This window comes from Colossoma macropomum, unplaced genomic scaffold (genome assembly GCF_904425465.1).
Source record: "Colossoma macropomum unplaced genomic scaffold, Colossoma_macropomum, whole genome shotgun sequence".
In the NCBI taxonomy this organism is placed as follows: Eukaryota; Metazoa; Chordata; class Actinopteri; order Characiformes; family Serrasalmidae; genus Colossoma; species Colossoma macropomum.
In genome coordinates, this window is record NW_023494809.1 from 6,281,632 (window position 1) to 6,299,477 (window position 17,846).

The 17,846-nt window shown below is 41.3% G+C and overlaps 1 protein-coding gene across 7 annotated transcripts in view; it reads right to left on the reverse strand.

Moving 5' to 3' along the window:
- gramd1a (GRAM domain containing 1A) overlaps positions 1–17,846 on the reverse strand; it is a 66,895-nt gene that overhangs the window by 36,576 nt on the left and 12,473 nt on the right. For 3 of the 7 annotated variants that reach the window (XM_036558143.1, XM_036558145.1, XM_036558146.1), the window contains 2 exons: positions 16,056–16,226; positions 14,729–15,168 (listed from right to left, as the gene is read on the reverse strand). The exons of 1 other annotated variant lie outside the window; for it this stretch is intronic. In XM_036558143.1, the coding sequence (XP_036414036.1) occupies positions 14,729–15,126 (398 nt within the window). In that variant the 5' untranslated portion in view covers positions 15,127–15,168; positions 16,056–16,226. The remainder of the gene's footprint in view (positions 1–14,728; positions 15,169–16,055; positions 16,227–17,846) is intronic. 3 more of the 7 variants (XM_036558144.1, XM_036558147.1, XM_036558148.1) reach the window with 2 other exon arrangements.

Genomic DNA, 17,846 nt, shown 5'->3' on the forward strand with positions numbered 1-17,846 from the left:
CAAAATCTGATTTTCTGCAGTTATCAGATTATTAAGTGCGTGTAAACACACTCAATGAGTAAGTTTTTGCAAAAATAAGCTATTTAAATATGAACAGCAGAGAAAAAAATTGAAAAATCAGTTAAAATAACAATGAAATAACACACTGTCGTAATGAGTTGCCATCCAATCAGCTACCTTGTTACTATGCAGTTTATGGAGACACTATAATCAGGTTGTTGTTGTTTACAGACTCTATAGTCGAACATTTTATGATGCATGCGGTGGTTTTGTGTTCTGCAAGTACCAACAATTCCAATGAAATATTCAGAAAAATGTACTGTGATGTAATTAATAACCAGTGTTATCCCATATCAGCTTTATCTCCCTGGTGGAGGTTCAGCAGAGCAGGGAACTGAGTAGTGGAATGCAGCAGAACAGGAATGCACTAAATTTCCACTTCCTTCTTGAGCTCCTCACATTTGGCTGGGCATTTGGGTCAGAAGTCTAAACGCAAATGTTTTGCGCATCATATTTAAGGAGTTTTTTTGAGTGTGTGAGATGTAATCAGACTTATTCAGAGAGGTTTGGTGTGAAATGGTTCAGATGTCTTTACAGTGGTGGTGATAGGAACCAGGGGTCGCCATGACTACAACACAAATATAGACATTTTATTTACTATCCAGAACCACCAGTGAACCTACACGAGTCTTCTGAGTTTATATGGAATGTTGATGATGTATATATGTATATACACACACACACACACACACACACACACACACACACACACACACACACGTATGTCGCTGTTGTCGGAAGAAAACCTTGTATCTCCAAAATGGTAACTTTACAGGAGAAGGAAAAAACCTACTTTACTTTAATTGTAAGTCAATGGAACCAGAGTTTTTCCCCAGATAATTTTGGGTCATTTCTTTTGATCCATTCTTAATGAAATTTACACTCAATATAAAGGCCAACAGACGTTTTCGGATTACGTCAAAAACTGAAAAATGACAAAAAAAAAAAAAAAATTACAAGGTTTTCTTCCAACAACAGCGATATATATATATATATATATATATATAATATATATATATATATTCTCATATACACGTATATATATATATATATATATATATACACACACAAACACACGTTAAGCTGTATGTGTGTGTGTGTGTATATATATATATATATATATATATATGTATGCGCACACACACACACACACACACACAACACACACAGCTTGAAATTGTATATATATAGCTGAACCCTTTTGGTGTTATATAGAGCCATTTTCAAAAAGGTACCAAGCTTCTTCTTATATCCAGCTGAGTTGTTGGTGTGTGAGTCTCATGTCACTCCTCCAAAGTTACATAGAGCTATAGGAGGCATTCCGGCCTGGAGTGGGAACGACAGAGACACCATTCGCACTGTTATAAGACGAAAACGATTTGAAGCTGATATTTTAAGATAATATTGTTACATATTGTTGCTTTAATGTATTGTATTATTTTTTGCCTGTGCTAGATTTTGTTAGTAACAGCACTAATCATTAAAATCCTGATGTGACTAATTTAATGTGCACATGTTTCAGTGCTCTGACGGTACAGATTCCTGTAGACTTCTCTAATAATCACCCACAGCCATTTCTGAGGAGCCTAATACGGTGTTTGCACTGAGATGGACTAATCAGTTAATCAGATTCACAATAACAGACAAAATCACTGCAATTATCATTCGTTGCCATAACGGTGTTATCCTGACTCCACCAGGCTGAAAGCAAAGCCCTCGAATCCTCTCCGCTGAGAAAGCGCTCCCGCTCCACATGCTCAGACTGGTCAACATTCTTCCTCTCTCAGCGCTGCTGATGTGTCTTTTTCCCCTTTTTTCAAACGGCTCTGAACTTCTCAGAGCTAAGCTAATTTTAGCTCTGAGCACCAGACACAGCGGGTTCACTTAGCAACCGGCTCCGAAGAAGAAAGGCAATTAGACTTAAATCGTACAATTAAACCATCCACTCTGACAGCTTAAAGAGCCCATATCCTACATCTGTCCTGTATTTTTTCCCTCCTCAGGTTCACTTATAAACAACAACAACAGTAAATCATATTTACATGACCGTTTACCGACCTCTCTTCATCAGACAGGCTAAACTAAACAGGCTGCTTTTGTTACTGTGCCCTTATAGTCACATGCAAAAGGTCAACACGTCAGTTAGTGCACACCGATCCCATTTCACCCCTCGCCCCTACCACTGAGCACTACCCCTCTGTTTTGCGCATTCATGTCTAGGGGTAGGGTGTCCTGATTCTTGTTGAGATAGAGGGGGAGGGTGAAGTGTTAGGACTACATGACCCTCCAAACGGAGGTTTTTCAGAGACTCCAAACAGAGAGATATGAGAAAAAAAGAAAAACCGGCAAGATGGAGAACAAGAGACCAAAGAAACCCACAAATGTGAAAATTTTCTCTGTTAAAAATTACAATAACCATCTTATTATCTTAGTTTAATGTCGTTTCAGTGTATTATGGTCTTTTTCTTAAGCTTAATAAATCGTTAGTAGTACTAATGTCTCGGTAGCTACCTGAGCTAACTTTCCCATTCCACCTTAATTAGTCCAGCAGTTCTGATGCCTGAAGCACCAGAATGTAGCTGCTGCACCATTTAAGGTGGAACGGGAAAATTCGAACAACAATCTGATGAATATCTGACTTCAGCTTCATATCACTGAAGAGTTAGGGGGGTGATAATAAATAATTGCCCCCCTCTTTGAAGATCATATGATGCCCTAAATGTAACTGAAGCCCAGCAGTGAGGAGCTGAACTTTACCCTCCTCTGCTGTCACTGCAGACTGGCAGGGTCGCCTACAGAGCAGCGCTGGTAGCTGTTAATGAAGTGATGCTCTTTTTATTTGAGGGTCCCACTTCAGAGGGAAGATCTCAACCACTACCCTGTAACTCAGTTCTAGGGGTCAAAGAGACACTCAAAAACAAGGGGTAGGGGTAAAAATAAGAAATGGGACTGGGCCTTTGTGTTTACACACAAATTAGGGACCACAGTGGAAATAAGTCTTCAGATTGTTCCGTGTTATTCCTGACTGCTTCTGTTTTTATTATACGCATTGCCGCTTTCGAAGTGTGGTGAATGCTGTTTATTTTAAAAATATGAAATGGTCTAATAAACACTCAACCAATCAATAAGATGTTTGTAGAGTAAAACCAAATATAAAAGGTGCCATAACTTTTGCACAGGCCACGTTCTTCCCCTCCAATGTAAAATTTCGTAAATAAACAGTAACGGTGCATTAATATGTGCAGAAGTGTGTTCTCTGGGGGGGAGCATTAACTTATTTACAAATCAACAACATGGAATTTGACCTCTGTTCTGATTGGCTGCCCTGTACTGATCCTCATTCATAAAGCAGTCCGGGGTGAAACACTCCTTATAACTTCAGCGTGAATGGGCGGGGCTAAACACCCTTCACAACAACAATTCTCAAACTGGGCTGTTTTTGCAGTTTAGTGTGGACTGAGGAGTCTAACTGTACATTCTACACTCCTAAAGACGGTTCTTCAAGGGTTCTTTAGTAAAGAAAACGGTTCTGTTACGATGACAAGCTTGTAACAACAGAAGAACCCTTTTTGGTGCTATATAGAATCATATACAACACATTCTCCATCAATCTGAAGAACCTTTTCACGATGCAAAGAACCCTTTAATCATGCAAACGGCTCTTTGAGTGTTCACGGTTCTATATAGAACCTTTTTGAAAAAGGTTCTATATAGCACCTATATGGAGAACCATACACAACACATTCTCCATCAATCTGAAGAACCATTTCACGATGCAAAGAACCCTTTAATCATGCAAACGGGTCTTTGAGTGTTCATGGTTCTATAAAGAACCCTTGATGAACCATCTTTTTTGAACACTCAAAGAACCCTATGCATGATTAAAGGGCTCTTTGCATCGTTAAATGGTTCTTCAGATTGATGGAGCATGTGCCGTAGATGGTTCTATATAGAACCTTTTTGAAAAGGGTTCTATATAGCACCAAAAAGGGTTCTCCTATTGTTATGCTGTGAAGCCTGTACCAATAGAAGAACCCTTTTGGACGCTATAAAAAAATGCTTTTCAAAAATGTTCTATACAGAACCATATAGAACACATTCTGCATCAATCTGAAGAACCATTTAACGATGCAAAGAGCCCTTTAATCATGCAGAGCGTTCTTTGAGTGTTCATGGTTCTACATAAGACCATTTTCTTCACTAAAGAACCCTTGAAGAATCATGTTTAAGTGTATACATGAAACTCCTTTCTCTCGATGATATGGGCTCTTTAATGTGACCGTGGCTCTGGTTTGCCTATAGGCTAAAGTTAAAGGGCTTGCGCAAGCGCTAGCACATCTGAGTCAGGAGCGGTTATTGACCACAAACCCTTTAAAAGCAACGCACGTCGACCCTGTCCGATAAACACTACACACAAGGCCCCAAACAAACACGGCCGGGTCTGTACACTCAGCGGCTCTGACCTGACCTGCTGGTCAGCTCAGTTTACACTCTCAGCACTGCACGCTGTGCGAGTCCGAACCGTCCCTCTTAACAAAAACAAGCTCTTTATTTAGAAGGCATGACGTTTCGGCCCACATGCGTCTGATAAAGATCTTCTGTGTGAGATAACCAAGTTTTTGAGTGCTGCATCGTTTCCTTACCAAGGACATCTTTAAATAAAGAGCACAGAGTTCATCTTTATTTTCTTCTGTTTTGAGCCTCTTATGGCCACACGCAAACTTTCTGAGCAGGTTTTATGGAGTATGATTAAAAAACTACACAATATACTTCTAAAAGGGTCTCAATGAGTGGAACAATATGACATTAACTGTGAAAACCAACAATAATTCAGCCCTCAAGTAGCATTTCAGACATGATTATGTGGTTTCTGACACACTGTTGTCTATAAACATGGACTAAAGTGTGCTAGCAAAGCTACAGGCAGTAGCCGCCAGCTTGAAGTCTGGGATTTGTGCTTTAGTCCATTTAGTCCAGGTTTATAGGTGACAGTGTGAGTCAGTGAGCGCTGATTGGTTGGTATTACTGCTACTGAGCGCTGATTGGTTGGTATTACTGCTACTGAGCGCTGACTGGTTGGCATTACTGCTACTGAGCGCTGATTGGTTGGCATTACTGCTACTGAGAGCTCATTGGTTGGCATTACTGCTACTGAGCGCTGATTGGTTGGCATTACTGCTACTGAGCGCTGATTGGTTGACATTACTGCTACTGAGAGCTGATTGGTTGGCATTACTGCTACTGAGCGCTGATTGGTTGGCATTACTGCTACTGAGCGCTGATTGGTTGACATTACTGCTACTGAGAGCTCATTGGTTAACATTACTGCTACTGAGAGCTGATTGGTTGGCATTACTGCTACTGAGTGCTGATTGGTTGGCATTACTGCTACTGAGCGCTGATTGGTTGGCATTACTGCTACTGAGAGCTCATTGGTTGGCATTACTGCTACTGAGCGCTGATTGGTTGGCATTACTGCTACTGAACGCTGACTGGTTAGCATTACTGCTACTGAGCGCTGATTGGTTGACATTACTGCTACTGAGAGCTCATTGGTTGGCATTACTGCTACTGAACGCTGACTGGTTAGCATTACTGCTACTGAGCGCTGATTGGTTGGCATTACCGCTACTGAGTGCTGACTGGTTGGCATTACCGCTACTGAGCGCTGATTGGTTGGCATTACTGCTACTGAGCGCTGATTGGTTGGCATTACTGCTACTGAGCACTGACTGGTTGGCATTACTGCTACTGAGCGCTGATTGGTTGGCATTACCGCTACTGAGTGCTGACTGGTTGGCATTACTGCTACTGAGCGCTGATTGGTTGGCATTACCGCTACTGAGTGCTGACTGGTTGGCATTACTGCTACTGAGTGCTGATTGGTTGGCATTACCGCTACTGAGTGCTGACTGGTTGGCATTACTGCTACTGAGTGCTGATTGGTTGGCATTACCGCTACTGAGTGCTGACTGGTTGGCATTACTGCTACTGAGTGCTGATTGGTTAGCATTACTACTACTGAGAGCTGATTGGTTAGCATTACTGCTACTGAGAGCTGATTGGATAGCATTACTGCTACTACTGTAAATATGTAATTGCATGAGATGTGCAGGAGAACATTTTGTAACATCGGCTGTGCTTCAGACCCCCACAAGCGGATGAATCTCATGATTGCAAGCAAGTTGAAGAAGAACTGAAAGAGAACTTCTGAGGATGAGAGTGAATTATCTACTACTGTCATCACATCTTCATCAGGATGATGTTGATTTGAGATCATTTGAGGCCGAGTCGGACCGTCTTTTTGAGTCTGTGTATGATGTTAATACGTAAAGACGTACGAAGTGGTGCGAGAAACTCAATGCCTCTGACTTTTAAGTGATTATTTCAGGCTTTACAATGCGACTCGCAGCGGCTATTTTAGCCTGTTTATATTCTCCTCACGCAGTAAAGGCACTTATTACAGTTTTAACAAGAAATAGTGCTGCTTTAACATCTCATCAGCTAATTATTAAGCCTTTAAAGCTCAATCGGGTGAACTGGATGACAGAAAGTGCTGAAACGTGCATTATGGTGGTCTAATGTGGTGGAGTTTGACCACAGTTCTGTCTCATTGAACACGCATGGATAAAATAAACAAGTTTCTTGCTGAATGGTGAGGATGAAAAAGCTTCATGTACAGTGCAGCCTGTAGTTAATGTTTCATAAACATGTGGTCCAGCACTGCCTTTCTTCTGTCTGTTATTGTTTCATCATAAACATAAACATTCAGCCTTTTCTCGTAATTGTAGGTCTTATTTCAGTGATTTCAGAACTTCATATTTAAAAAGTTTAACAAAGAAAGTTTATCATTATTATTATTATTATTATTTTTATTGTTATTAACATGCATGTTTAAAACCAGTAGTCGGATTCCCAGACAGGGATTAAAGGTGAATTCCAGTAAATGTTTAAAATTTCCATAATTAAATGGTTGCGATGTAATCAGAGTGGTTTGGTGTGAAACGCTCTGTTCTAGAGAAACTTACCGAGTCAGAACTGTTCACAGTGGTGGTGATAGGAACCAGACGTCCACCTCTAAAAGCTCCCTCACAGAAAGTTCCTACATGAAATGGTTATGAATTCACTGCCTGATGACTGAGACACTGTTTTAGGATAGTTTAGAGAACTTTAACTCCATTCATGGTGGAGGGATACATGCAGGGCGCTGAGAGGTAAAATAGTCCCCAAAGAAAACTTATTATTTCAGATTTTCCACTATTTTCCATCATCAACATTCCATATAGACTCAGAAGACTCGTGTAGGTTCACTGGTGGTTCTGGATAGTAAATAAAATGTCTATATTTGTGTTGTAGTCATGGCGACCCCTGGTTCCTATCACCACCACTGTAAAGACATCTGAACCACTTCACACCAAACCACTCTGAATCTCTCTGTTTACACCTCACACACGGAATTATGCAGGAATTTTGAAAAATTGGTGGAACTCCCCTTTAAGCATTCAGAATAATGATTCTTCATTGATAATTAAACGTAGTCCCAGACTAGGCTTAATCCACCTAATCTTTCATGACTTTTGCTTTACCAATTAATACAAGCAATTTATAGGCCTATAATTTATATAAACTGTTTACAACAAAAACAATCAAACAAACAAAAAAAAAAACTCTAACCTGGACAACAGCTAAGAGGCTAACAGCGAAAACGCCTGTGGTCAGAAATGATTGTGTGTGAATATTTTTGCTGCTTTCGGGGACAGAAAGATCACAGTGGGTTTGACAGTAAGACTGTGAGATCAGAGATTACAGCAGCTGCTCTGATGCCTCTGTAACCGAACCGCGCACCACAGAGCTCAGAGACGTCGTCACCAAACGCTCTGAAACGAGAGAAATAAACACATCATCTGTCTACACAAATGCATTCAGACTTCCGTAAATCAGTAAAGAGGCCGAGGTTCAGACCGGCGTAATCTGCACTGCTCATTATATCCATGGTTTTCTTCTATTCTCAACGGCAGTTGCCATGATGTCACAACAGTTCCTCTAGAATGGGCTAAACTCCCATGTGACGCTCTTCACCGAGAGTAATTACGACGCCATCGAACTGTCTCAAAAGCACAGGAACGTCATGTGCTGTCCGATGGTGTCAGAACAGCTCTCGAAAGCTTAATACGATGTTGGAAAATAAATGCTACAAACACAAAGACAAGCACAGACCAGAATGTCCGTGTCCGAGGGAGACAAGGCCAAAAGAGCACGGCTAGCGGCACTGAATTTAAAAAATCCCCCTGAAATATTCAAGTTTGCTCCTTCCATTTTGTGATAAAACATAATAAATGCACAAGAGGTACATTCTGATGAACAAAGCGGATGAAGAACGCACACCTGATGGTATTTTAGTCTAAATACTTTGCCACTGCAGTGCTAAACTAATAAACTACTGCAGCTACTGTGGCAACATAACCAGTTATAATGGTTCTCAGAGTGAACGCATCTTAGTTATCTATGTGTTCTAGTTTCATTTAATATCCCTAACCTACCTTCCACAAAACAGCAGAGACGTAGCTACAAGATCTGCCCGGACCTGCGATGCAGGATCATCCTGCTGTCTCTGCTACACCGTTGTTTTGAACCAGAACCCATGCTGAGTAATCAGGTTTCCCGATGGACTGGCCTGGCCTGGCCTGGCTGCACCTCAGCTTTGAGAAATGTGAACTGTTCGCAATTGTAACACAGAACCCTTCCAGTTTTATTGCTGTGTAGAAAATTCTGTGTTTTTATGATTTAATAACTGGCTAATTATAAATCTCTTTAGGCTTGAAGCTAATCCGTACGCTATCGGTTGTCAACAACAAATGCATACCGGAATTTTGCCCATTCTCATTCCAAGGACACGCAAAGTGTAATGGTAAATGTTGTTGTCTAGGAAAACCGTGGATATATTTAATATGAGAACGTTCTGGGACTTTATGATCAAAAAACATGCATGCTGTGGTTTCAGCTATAATGAAAGCAACATTATGGCCCAGTCCCATTTCACCACTCGCCCCTACCACTCAGCCCTACCCCTCCATTTGGTGTGTTCACGCCTAGGGGTAGGGTGTCCTGATTCTTGTTGAGATAGAGGGGGAGGGTGGAGTGTTGGGGCTACATGACCCTCCAAACGGAGGTTTTTCAGACTCCAAACAGAGAGATATGAGAAAAAAAAGAAAAACAGGCGAGACGGAGAACAAGAGACCAAAGAAACACACAAATGTGAGAATTTTCTCTGCTACAAAAACACGATAACCATTGTTTTATCTAAGTTTAATGTCATTTCAATGCACTATGCACTTTTTCTTCATAAAAACAAGCACAAAAAATTGCTAGTTGTAGCTGATGTCTCAGTAGCCGACTAGCTAAATTTCCTCTTCACCTTAAATGGTTACCATTTAAGGTGGAACGGGAAAATTCAAAGAGTCAAAATTCAAAAATATCACTGAAGAATTAGGGGTGGGTGATAATAAATAATTGCCCCCTCTTTGAAGATCACATGATGCCCTAAATGTAACTAAAGCCCAGCAGTGAGGAGCTGAACTTTACCCTCCTCTGCTGTCACTGCAGACTGGCAGGGTCGCCTACAGAGCAGCGCTGGTAGCTGTTAATGAAGTGATGCTCTTTTTATTTGAGGGTCCCATTTCAGAGGGAAGATCTCAACAGCTACCCTGTAACTCAGTTCCAAGGGGCAAGATGACACTCAAAAACAAGGGGTAGGGGGAAAAAGAAGAAATGGGACTGGGCCTAGATTAACCATTTCTCCTTAAAATAGCAGTTCTGATGCTACACTGACTTATAATAGTGAGAATGGTGTCTTTGTTGTTGCCACTCTGGTCTGGAATGCCTGCTACAGTGCTATGTAACTTTGGAGGAGCAGCATGAGAACCTCTCGCCAGAACTGCGTAACGGTTTACGGCACCACGTCATACACCAACAACTATGGATCTTCAGCTAGCTATATGAAGAAGCTCGCTGTGGCATGCGGCTGTCCCCCGGGCCCTGATGACAATCGCGAGAGCTGGTGGGGAAAGAGGACCGCGAGTGAGTGGGGGACGAACCCCACCTCCTGTGTGCCACCTCCGGTCCTGCAGCGAGGCCTCTTTAACTTGCCTTGCGTTTGATTCCGGTGGCTGAGCCAGAGAGCGGGGGGAACAAGCTCCCTTTCCCTCTGTTCCCTCTCCTTTTAAAAAGAGTGGCTTTTTCAGACTGGCTATTACTCACTGGCGAGAGATAAATGAGATAAAAGGATGCAGGACACGGCTACCGAGAAACTAACTAGACCTAACTGGTGGACAGTGGATGGAACTGGATATACTAAATTGCTAAATTGGGAAGAAAACTGGAAAGAAAATATATATAGCTGCATTCATTTTGCTTATTTTATTTATCTAAATCCAACTACTCGCAGTGTAAGTCTAATTAACCCATTCAATAACCAATAAATGAACAGAAAGAAAGCATTCTGAGTCTGTAAAACTCACATTAGGCTTTCAAAAGGACATTCATTGTGCGGATGTGGCTGTGTTGCGACATTAACGCTTTCAGATCTGAGGCTGATAGCTTAGTGACTCACATATGAATCTTTCTATTCAGCAGATTAAGCCAGGAACGTGCTTAAGTCCCCCGTCCCCTTCTTAGAAAAGATAACTCATCCTCTACAGTGAGCGCACTTTATGAATTTTTTTTGCTGAATTTCTATTTTTTTGTGGAAAAAAAAAGTAAAACAAAACGAACTTTTGCACACATTTCGGCCAAATTTTACATTTTATTTTTTTCTCCCACTATGGAGAAATTAAATTCATCAATAAAACAGTAATTGTGCATTAATATGTGCATAAGTGTGTTCCCTTTGGAAAAATCAACAAAACGTCATTTAACCAGGGGCGCCAAAACTTTTGCACACGATCAAAAATGAGTTTTAATAACTTCTATAATGTGCCATTAAATTCAGTCGTTTAATCACTGATTTTTAGAAAATCTGGCACATTAATATTACAAAATAATGCTGTTAAATGATGAGTATCGTCTCTGTTAAACAACTAAATGTGGAACGAGGTTTGGAAGAGTGCAAACTCAGCGTCTGTAACAAAGCAAAAGCTATTCGCTTTAAAATCTACACAGAGCGCACGACTCGCCGAGTCATCAGCAAACTTGAGGAGGTTTCTCCTCTTATGTGTCCTAAATGCAGAGACAGGCAGCCTCACTTATTGTTACAGAACTCAAAAATTTTGGAGGAAGATCTCAAGGAACGGTACAAGATTTTCAGAACGGATGTAAAGGAGGACCCATTGTGTTTATTGCTTGGGTTGCCAAATAATTATACTGCCGAATGTTTTAACATTCTGTGCAGTGACATGAATTTAATTACAATGGATTACAATGGATAACAGATAAAGCCCATGTGTCAAACACAAATCAGGCCTGTGGCACAGTGCTATTCGGCCTGCTATTAATATTAGCCCATTTCACCATGAGCTGCACTACAGTTCCCAGCATGCACTGCAACGTAACGTGTGCTCCCACCCTCTCCCCAACTAGAATCTATGGAACTGCGCCACAGTTAAAAACCTGCGGTACACTGGGGACGTTTAAAGAGCTTTAACGGTGATCTGCAGCTGATGTAGTCCATCGTTTTATATACATTTTATATATATTTTCAACATGTACCTCTAGGCTACCTGACTCACCTGTTATGTTCTAAAACAAATGTCTTCTATGAAATTTGGGAGCCTTTTCTGGTGTATACTGGGTCAGATTTCTCAAGTATTCTAACGATTAAAAAATTAATAAACAATGTGTAGATATATATATATATATATATATATATATATATATATATATATATATATATATATATATATAAATACACGCACACACACATTGTTTATTGATTTTTTTCAACATAAAAATTCATCACATAACACGACAAAAAAAGGGGGGTTCGGGTGTTTTTATACATACACATACACACACACACGTTGTATATACACACATATATATATATATATATATATATATATATATATATATATATATATATATATACACACACACATACATATCTCAGACACAGCAGTGCTGCTGGACTTTAAACACCTCAGTGTCGCTGCTGGACTGAGAATAGTCCACCAACCAAAAACATCCAGCCAACAGTGTCCTGTGGGCAGCGTCCTGTGACCACTGATGAAGGACTAGAGGACGACCAACACAAACTGTGCAGCAGCAGATGAGCTATCGTCTCTGACTTTACATCTACAAGGTGGACCGACAAGGTAGGAGTGTCTAATAGAGTGGACAGTGAGTGGACACAGTGTTTAAAAACTCCAGCAGCACTGCTGTGTCTGATCCACTCAGACCAGCACAACACACACTAACACACCACCACCACGTCAGTGTTACTGCAGTGCTGAGAATGATCCACCACCCAAATAGTACCTGCTCTGTGAGGGTCCATGGGGGTCCTGACCACTGAAGAACAGGGTAAAAGGGGGCTAACAAAGTATCAGAGAAACAGATGGACTACAGTCTGTAACTGTAGAACTACAAAGTGGAACTATATAGTAAGTGGAGCTGATAAAATGGACAATGAGCGTAGAAACAAGGAGGTGGTCAGAATGTTATGCCTGATCGGTGTATATATATATATTTTATATATATAATCTGTGTTTTTTTGTTACAGAATATTCAGCATATATATGATGTTTCAGAATATTTATGTATGTGTGTGTCTGTATTTATATATATGTACACACACACACAAATATTCTGAAACATCATATATATGCTGAATATTCTGTAACAAAAAAAAACACATTATGAAAATACGTTTCTGAAAAGGGCTGTAAAATAAAAATAAATAAATAAATAAACACCAGGCAGATTCTCCATAAGCAGTGACCACAGCGAGCGTATGTGAGAGGCCGGTCAGTATCAGTGCTGCTGGCAGTGGTAACTGTGAAGGACACTGACTGTGGAGCTGATCAGCTCACTGCAGCATCTGCATACAGCCTGCTGACTGGCTTGCGGTGACATCATAGAGAGAGCAGCATGCTCCTATTGGTCAGTGGTGATGTCATGCAGAGCACAGCTGAGACCAGGCCACGCCCCCAGCTCGCTGCAGACGGAGCTCCCTTAGTAACACTCCACCAATAATACAGCACTACACAGACCAGCCATATCATTAAAACCACCTACACTCACTGTCCACTTCATCAGCTCCACTGACCATATAGCTTCACTCTGTAGTTACAGACTGTAGTCCATCTGTTTCTCTGCACCCTGTTCTTCAGTGGTCAGGACCCCCACAGGACCCCCAGAGAGCAGGTATTATTTGGGTGGTGGGTCATTCTCAGCAGTAACACTGACGTGGTGGTGGTGTGTTAGTGTGTGTTGCGCTGGTCTGAGTGGATCAGACGCAGCAGTGCTGCTGGAGTTTTTAAACACCTCAGTGTCGCTGCTGGACTGAGAATCAGTCCACCAAACAAAAATATCCAGCCAACAGCGTCCTGTGGGCAGCGTCCTGTGACCACTGATGAAGGACTAGAGGATGACCAGCACAAACTGTGCAGCAGCAGATGAGCTATCGTCTCTGACTTTACATCTACAAGGTGGACTGACGAGGTAGGAGTGTCTAATAGAGTGGACAGTGAGTGGACAGTGTTTAAAAACTCCTAGTGCGGAGCTTTTGTTCTAAATGTAGCACTTTAATTCTAAAACCATAATAACACTGATGGAAGTTTCTCTCTCCCGGAGCGAACGGTGTCGGTTTTCGCTGATGTGCTATTTTTACTCCTCTCACAGAAGGGGAACCCAACACTTCTCTAAAAGAAAACATTACCTGCACCTGCTGGGATTGCCCCGGCGCACCTGGCAGGGAAAGCTGCTGTCAGCACATCTTAAAGGGCTGATGCTCCACATTTTCCCTCTATTTTATTTCCCCCTCTGAAGTGAACTGACAACATCTGTGTGGTTTTGGGCACCAAAAAGTCAAAACTCATTTCCACATGACCATTTTCCAACCTCTCTCCATCCTCAGAGTAAGCTGCTTTTGTTACTCTTCCTTTAAAACTGATGTATGTAAATGAGCTCTGTTCTGACTGGCTGCGTATTGTATCCAAAAAGCTGTCTGGGCTGAAATATGGACCAATCTGTTAAGTGCAAACTGACGTTCTCAGGGCTGTCGGGGGGGAGGAGCACATGCACGCTCTCATAGTAGGAGGAGCAAAAGAGCATAAGGTGTTTTTTTTTTTAAGCAGAGGGCGGGGCATAAGGAGGTTTTTTATGTAGGGGAGGGGCAGAAAAAGGTATTTTTAAACAGAGTGAGGAGCATAAGGAGTTTTTAAGCGGGGAGGAGCATAAGGAGTTTTTAAGCGGGGAGGAGCATAAGACAGCTTTTAAAGCAGGGGGAGGAGCATAAGAAGGTTTTTATCTTATTGAAGGAGAACAAGGTTTTCTAAGCAGGGGGAGGAGCATAAGGAGGTTTTCATTAGCAGAGGGAGGAGCACGAGCTATTGTTTTAAAGGGGATGACCATAAGAAAGCTCTTCTTTAACTGAACTCTAATACCTGCACAGGGACGTGCATGAGCAGGTTATTTATTTACTTGTTTATCTGTTTGTTTTCTGCACACTGACCTGCAGCTGCTGTCCCAGTCCGAGTCCTTGCTGAGGAAGCTGCGGAGGGACCAGCGCGAGCGGGACGGGCGCAGCAGGAGGGGGGAGAATCTGCCCTGCTGCCCACCTACCCCCACCTCCTCCACCCTGTCTTTACGTTTCAGGATTCTGGGCGATAGGCTCCGCCTCCTGCTCCTTTTCCCTTCGGCTCTGTTCCAGTTGCATTCGAGCTGGTTCTGATCCGGAGCTCCGGGTTCTGCTGGGTTCTCCTGAGCGTGGGCTCTATGTTTCTCTTTTTCGCGGGTCCTGTGGGAGCGGTGGGTCCGATGGGGCCGGGGGCTGGGCGAACGGGACCATGACTCGTTATCGGATGACGGCGGGAGGACGGTCAGCGTGGGGATGGGAACAGGCTTGGCCATAGCGCTTTCTGAGAATGTTAATTGACCCCTCAAACTCCAGACCTGTGATTCAGATATTAACGTAGACTGGTCACTTCCTACCACGACTCAGTGGCATTAACTACAAAACTGTAAACCCACTCAGAGCCGCTTATGGCTGAAGCTATTCGGATCAAAATTATTTGTTTGACAGATCAGGAATGAATGTGATTGGTCAGGATTCTAACAGGTTTTTTTATTGGTTAGGGGCTCATTTGCATATTGCAGCCCTTTAATGATATCAGCATTGCAATAACAATTAACCAATGATATACGGCTAAAAATGATGCACAGCTCATCTATGAACTGTTCAGTAACTTCTCTGAATTATTCAGTATCTACTTTTAATTAATCAGTAACTCCTAAAAATTATTAAGTATCTACTGTTAATTATTCAGTGTCTAAGAATTATTCATTAACTTTTCTGAATTATTCAGTATTTATTATGAATTATTCTGCTGCTTCTTTGAACTATTCAGTAACTACTGTTAATTATTCAGTAGTTACATTCACTGTTCAGTAGCAACTATGATTTATCCAGTAATAATAAATTATAATTGATAATTACTGCAATAACAATGAACAAATTATGCACAGCTCATCTATGAATTATTCAGTAGTTACTATTCATTTTTCAGTAGCAATGAAGATTTATCCAGTAATAATAAATCATAGCTGATAATTACGATCAATATTTCTAAAACTATTTTCAGCAACTACTGATTATTCAATAAAAACCCTTAATTATTCAATTAATTTATCTATGTATCGTTCAATTCACCATAACGTGTAGGGTCTGCAGTTCTGAGAGTGACTGAACTGAACCCACTCAGACTCTCAGAGTTTAAGCGGGTAATCTGTTTACTATCAGACTCACTGAGAGAGAAGATTCACTGCGTATCTAGACTTACTAACACCGCCTGTTCTTCTCCAGCGCAGTCCTTAAAACCAGCTCCTCATCCACGTTTGGAAGTTCCACATCGTTTCAAAACACAACTGACAGAACTGCTCAGTAACTTCCTCACAGTCAGCACGAGTCAGAAACCCTGCAGCAGGAAACATGGGGGTGGGGCCTCGGCTGACTTTAAAAAAAGGAGAAAAAAAGCTGTCCTTGCTTGGGCAACACCTTTCACTCATCAGTATACTGAAGAAACAGAGATATAAACGAGGAAAACAGAAAAAAATGAACTGAAACAAAGGAAAAAATGACCAAAAATGAGTTTTTCTTAATAAAAAAAGAAAGAAAAATAGGAAATAAAACATGCAAAGCCAGAATGAGTCAGAATGGTAGTTTGTGGCGGCCGAGTCTTTGGCCTGTTCCTTTTCACTTGTTTGTGCAATCGCTCAGCCTCATCACTCCACGACCTGCACTTCACTGCATTATCTACCAGGTCCTGAGGAGACGAGACACTGCGTTTACAATCAGCTCGACCCGCTTAAAGTCCTGATTCGGACAAAATTATTCTGCGGTGTTAACTGCAGGCCTACATCATCATAGAGTGTGCAGAGGTGATCAGTATCTCTAACAGACTTGATTATGCGGTTTCTGACACTGTAGAGCCGCACGATACAGACATCAACTACGATATTCAATAAAGAAGTAAGATATTAAAACGTGAAGCCATAAATTCTTATTAAAAAGTGTTTTTCTGGCTCACTACAGTACAGAGTAAAAATAATGAAGTACTGACAGCTACTTACGTCAGACCTGCAGCCACATTTATGTGCTGTAGGGCTAAATAAGGACACTGATGTGACGCTGCTCCTATGAGGCACCAAAAGCTATCTGGCTGCTAATGGCGCCCCTTAGTGGACAATTTCTACGCTGCGAAACGTCAGTGATGAACAGCCTTTTCTATTCCTGACAGGAGTCGGACTACAAATCTATATTTAGTTTCAATATTGGCCAAGAAAAACGATCCAAATAAACAGAATTCCTCCTTATGGTGATGCACGTTTGTTGTAACAGTAGCCAATACAGCTTCATGCATTTTACCACACACTCTTGGTTCTTCAAGGGTTCTTTAGTAAAGACAATGGTTCTATACAGAACCCGAGAACACTCAATGGTTATTTGCACCATGAAATGGTTCTTCAGATTGATGAAGAATGTGTTGTATATTGTTCTATATAGCATCTTTTTGAGATGGGTTCCATATGACACCAAAAATCTTGCTCTACTGTCACAAGCTTGACATCGTAACAATAGAAGAACCCTTTTTGGGTTCTTCTATTGTATAAAACCATATACAACACATTCTCCATCAATCTGAAGAACCATTTCACCATGCAAAGAACCATTTAAGCATGCAAATAGTTTGTTAAGTGTTCAGGGGTCTATATAGAACCATTGGCTGTACTAAAGAACCTTTAAAGAACCACCTCTTTTAAGAGTGTACAGTCTACACGGAGAGTGAAGTAATCACGTTTGAAGCATTTTTGCGCACTGATGGTTCAGGATAGAGTCGTTTTTGCACATGAACGTTCTGTGACTGGCTGTTTAGCTGAATGGTTAAGTTTCTCGCTCAGTAAAGGACATTATTAATAACATAACCTTATAATTTGGTCTGTCATTGCAGCCCTTAACACTGTGTTTATTAAGGAAACGCATCACAATAACGATTAAAGTACGATTTACCACACAGCCCCGTGACACTGTACGACATTCTGTTATCTATGAACATGCACTAAAGCACATTAGC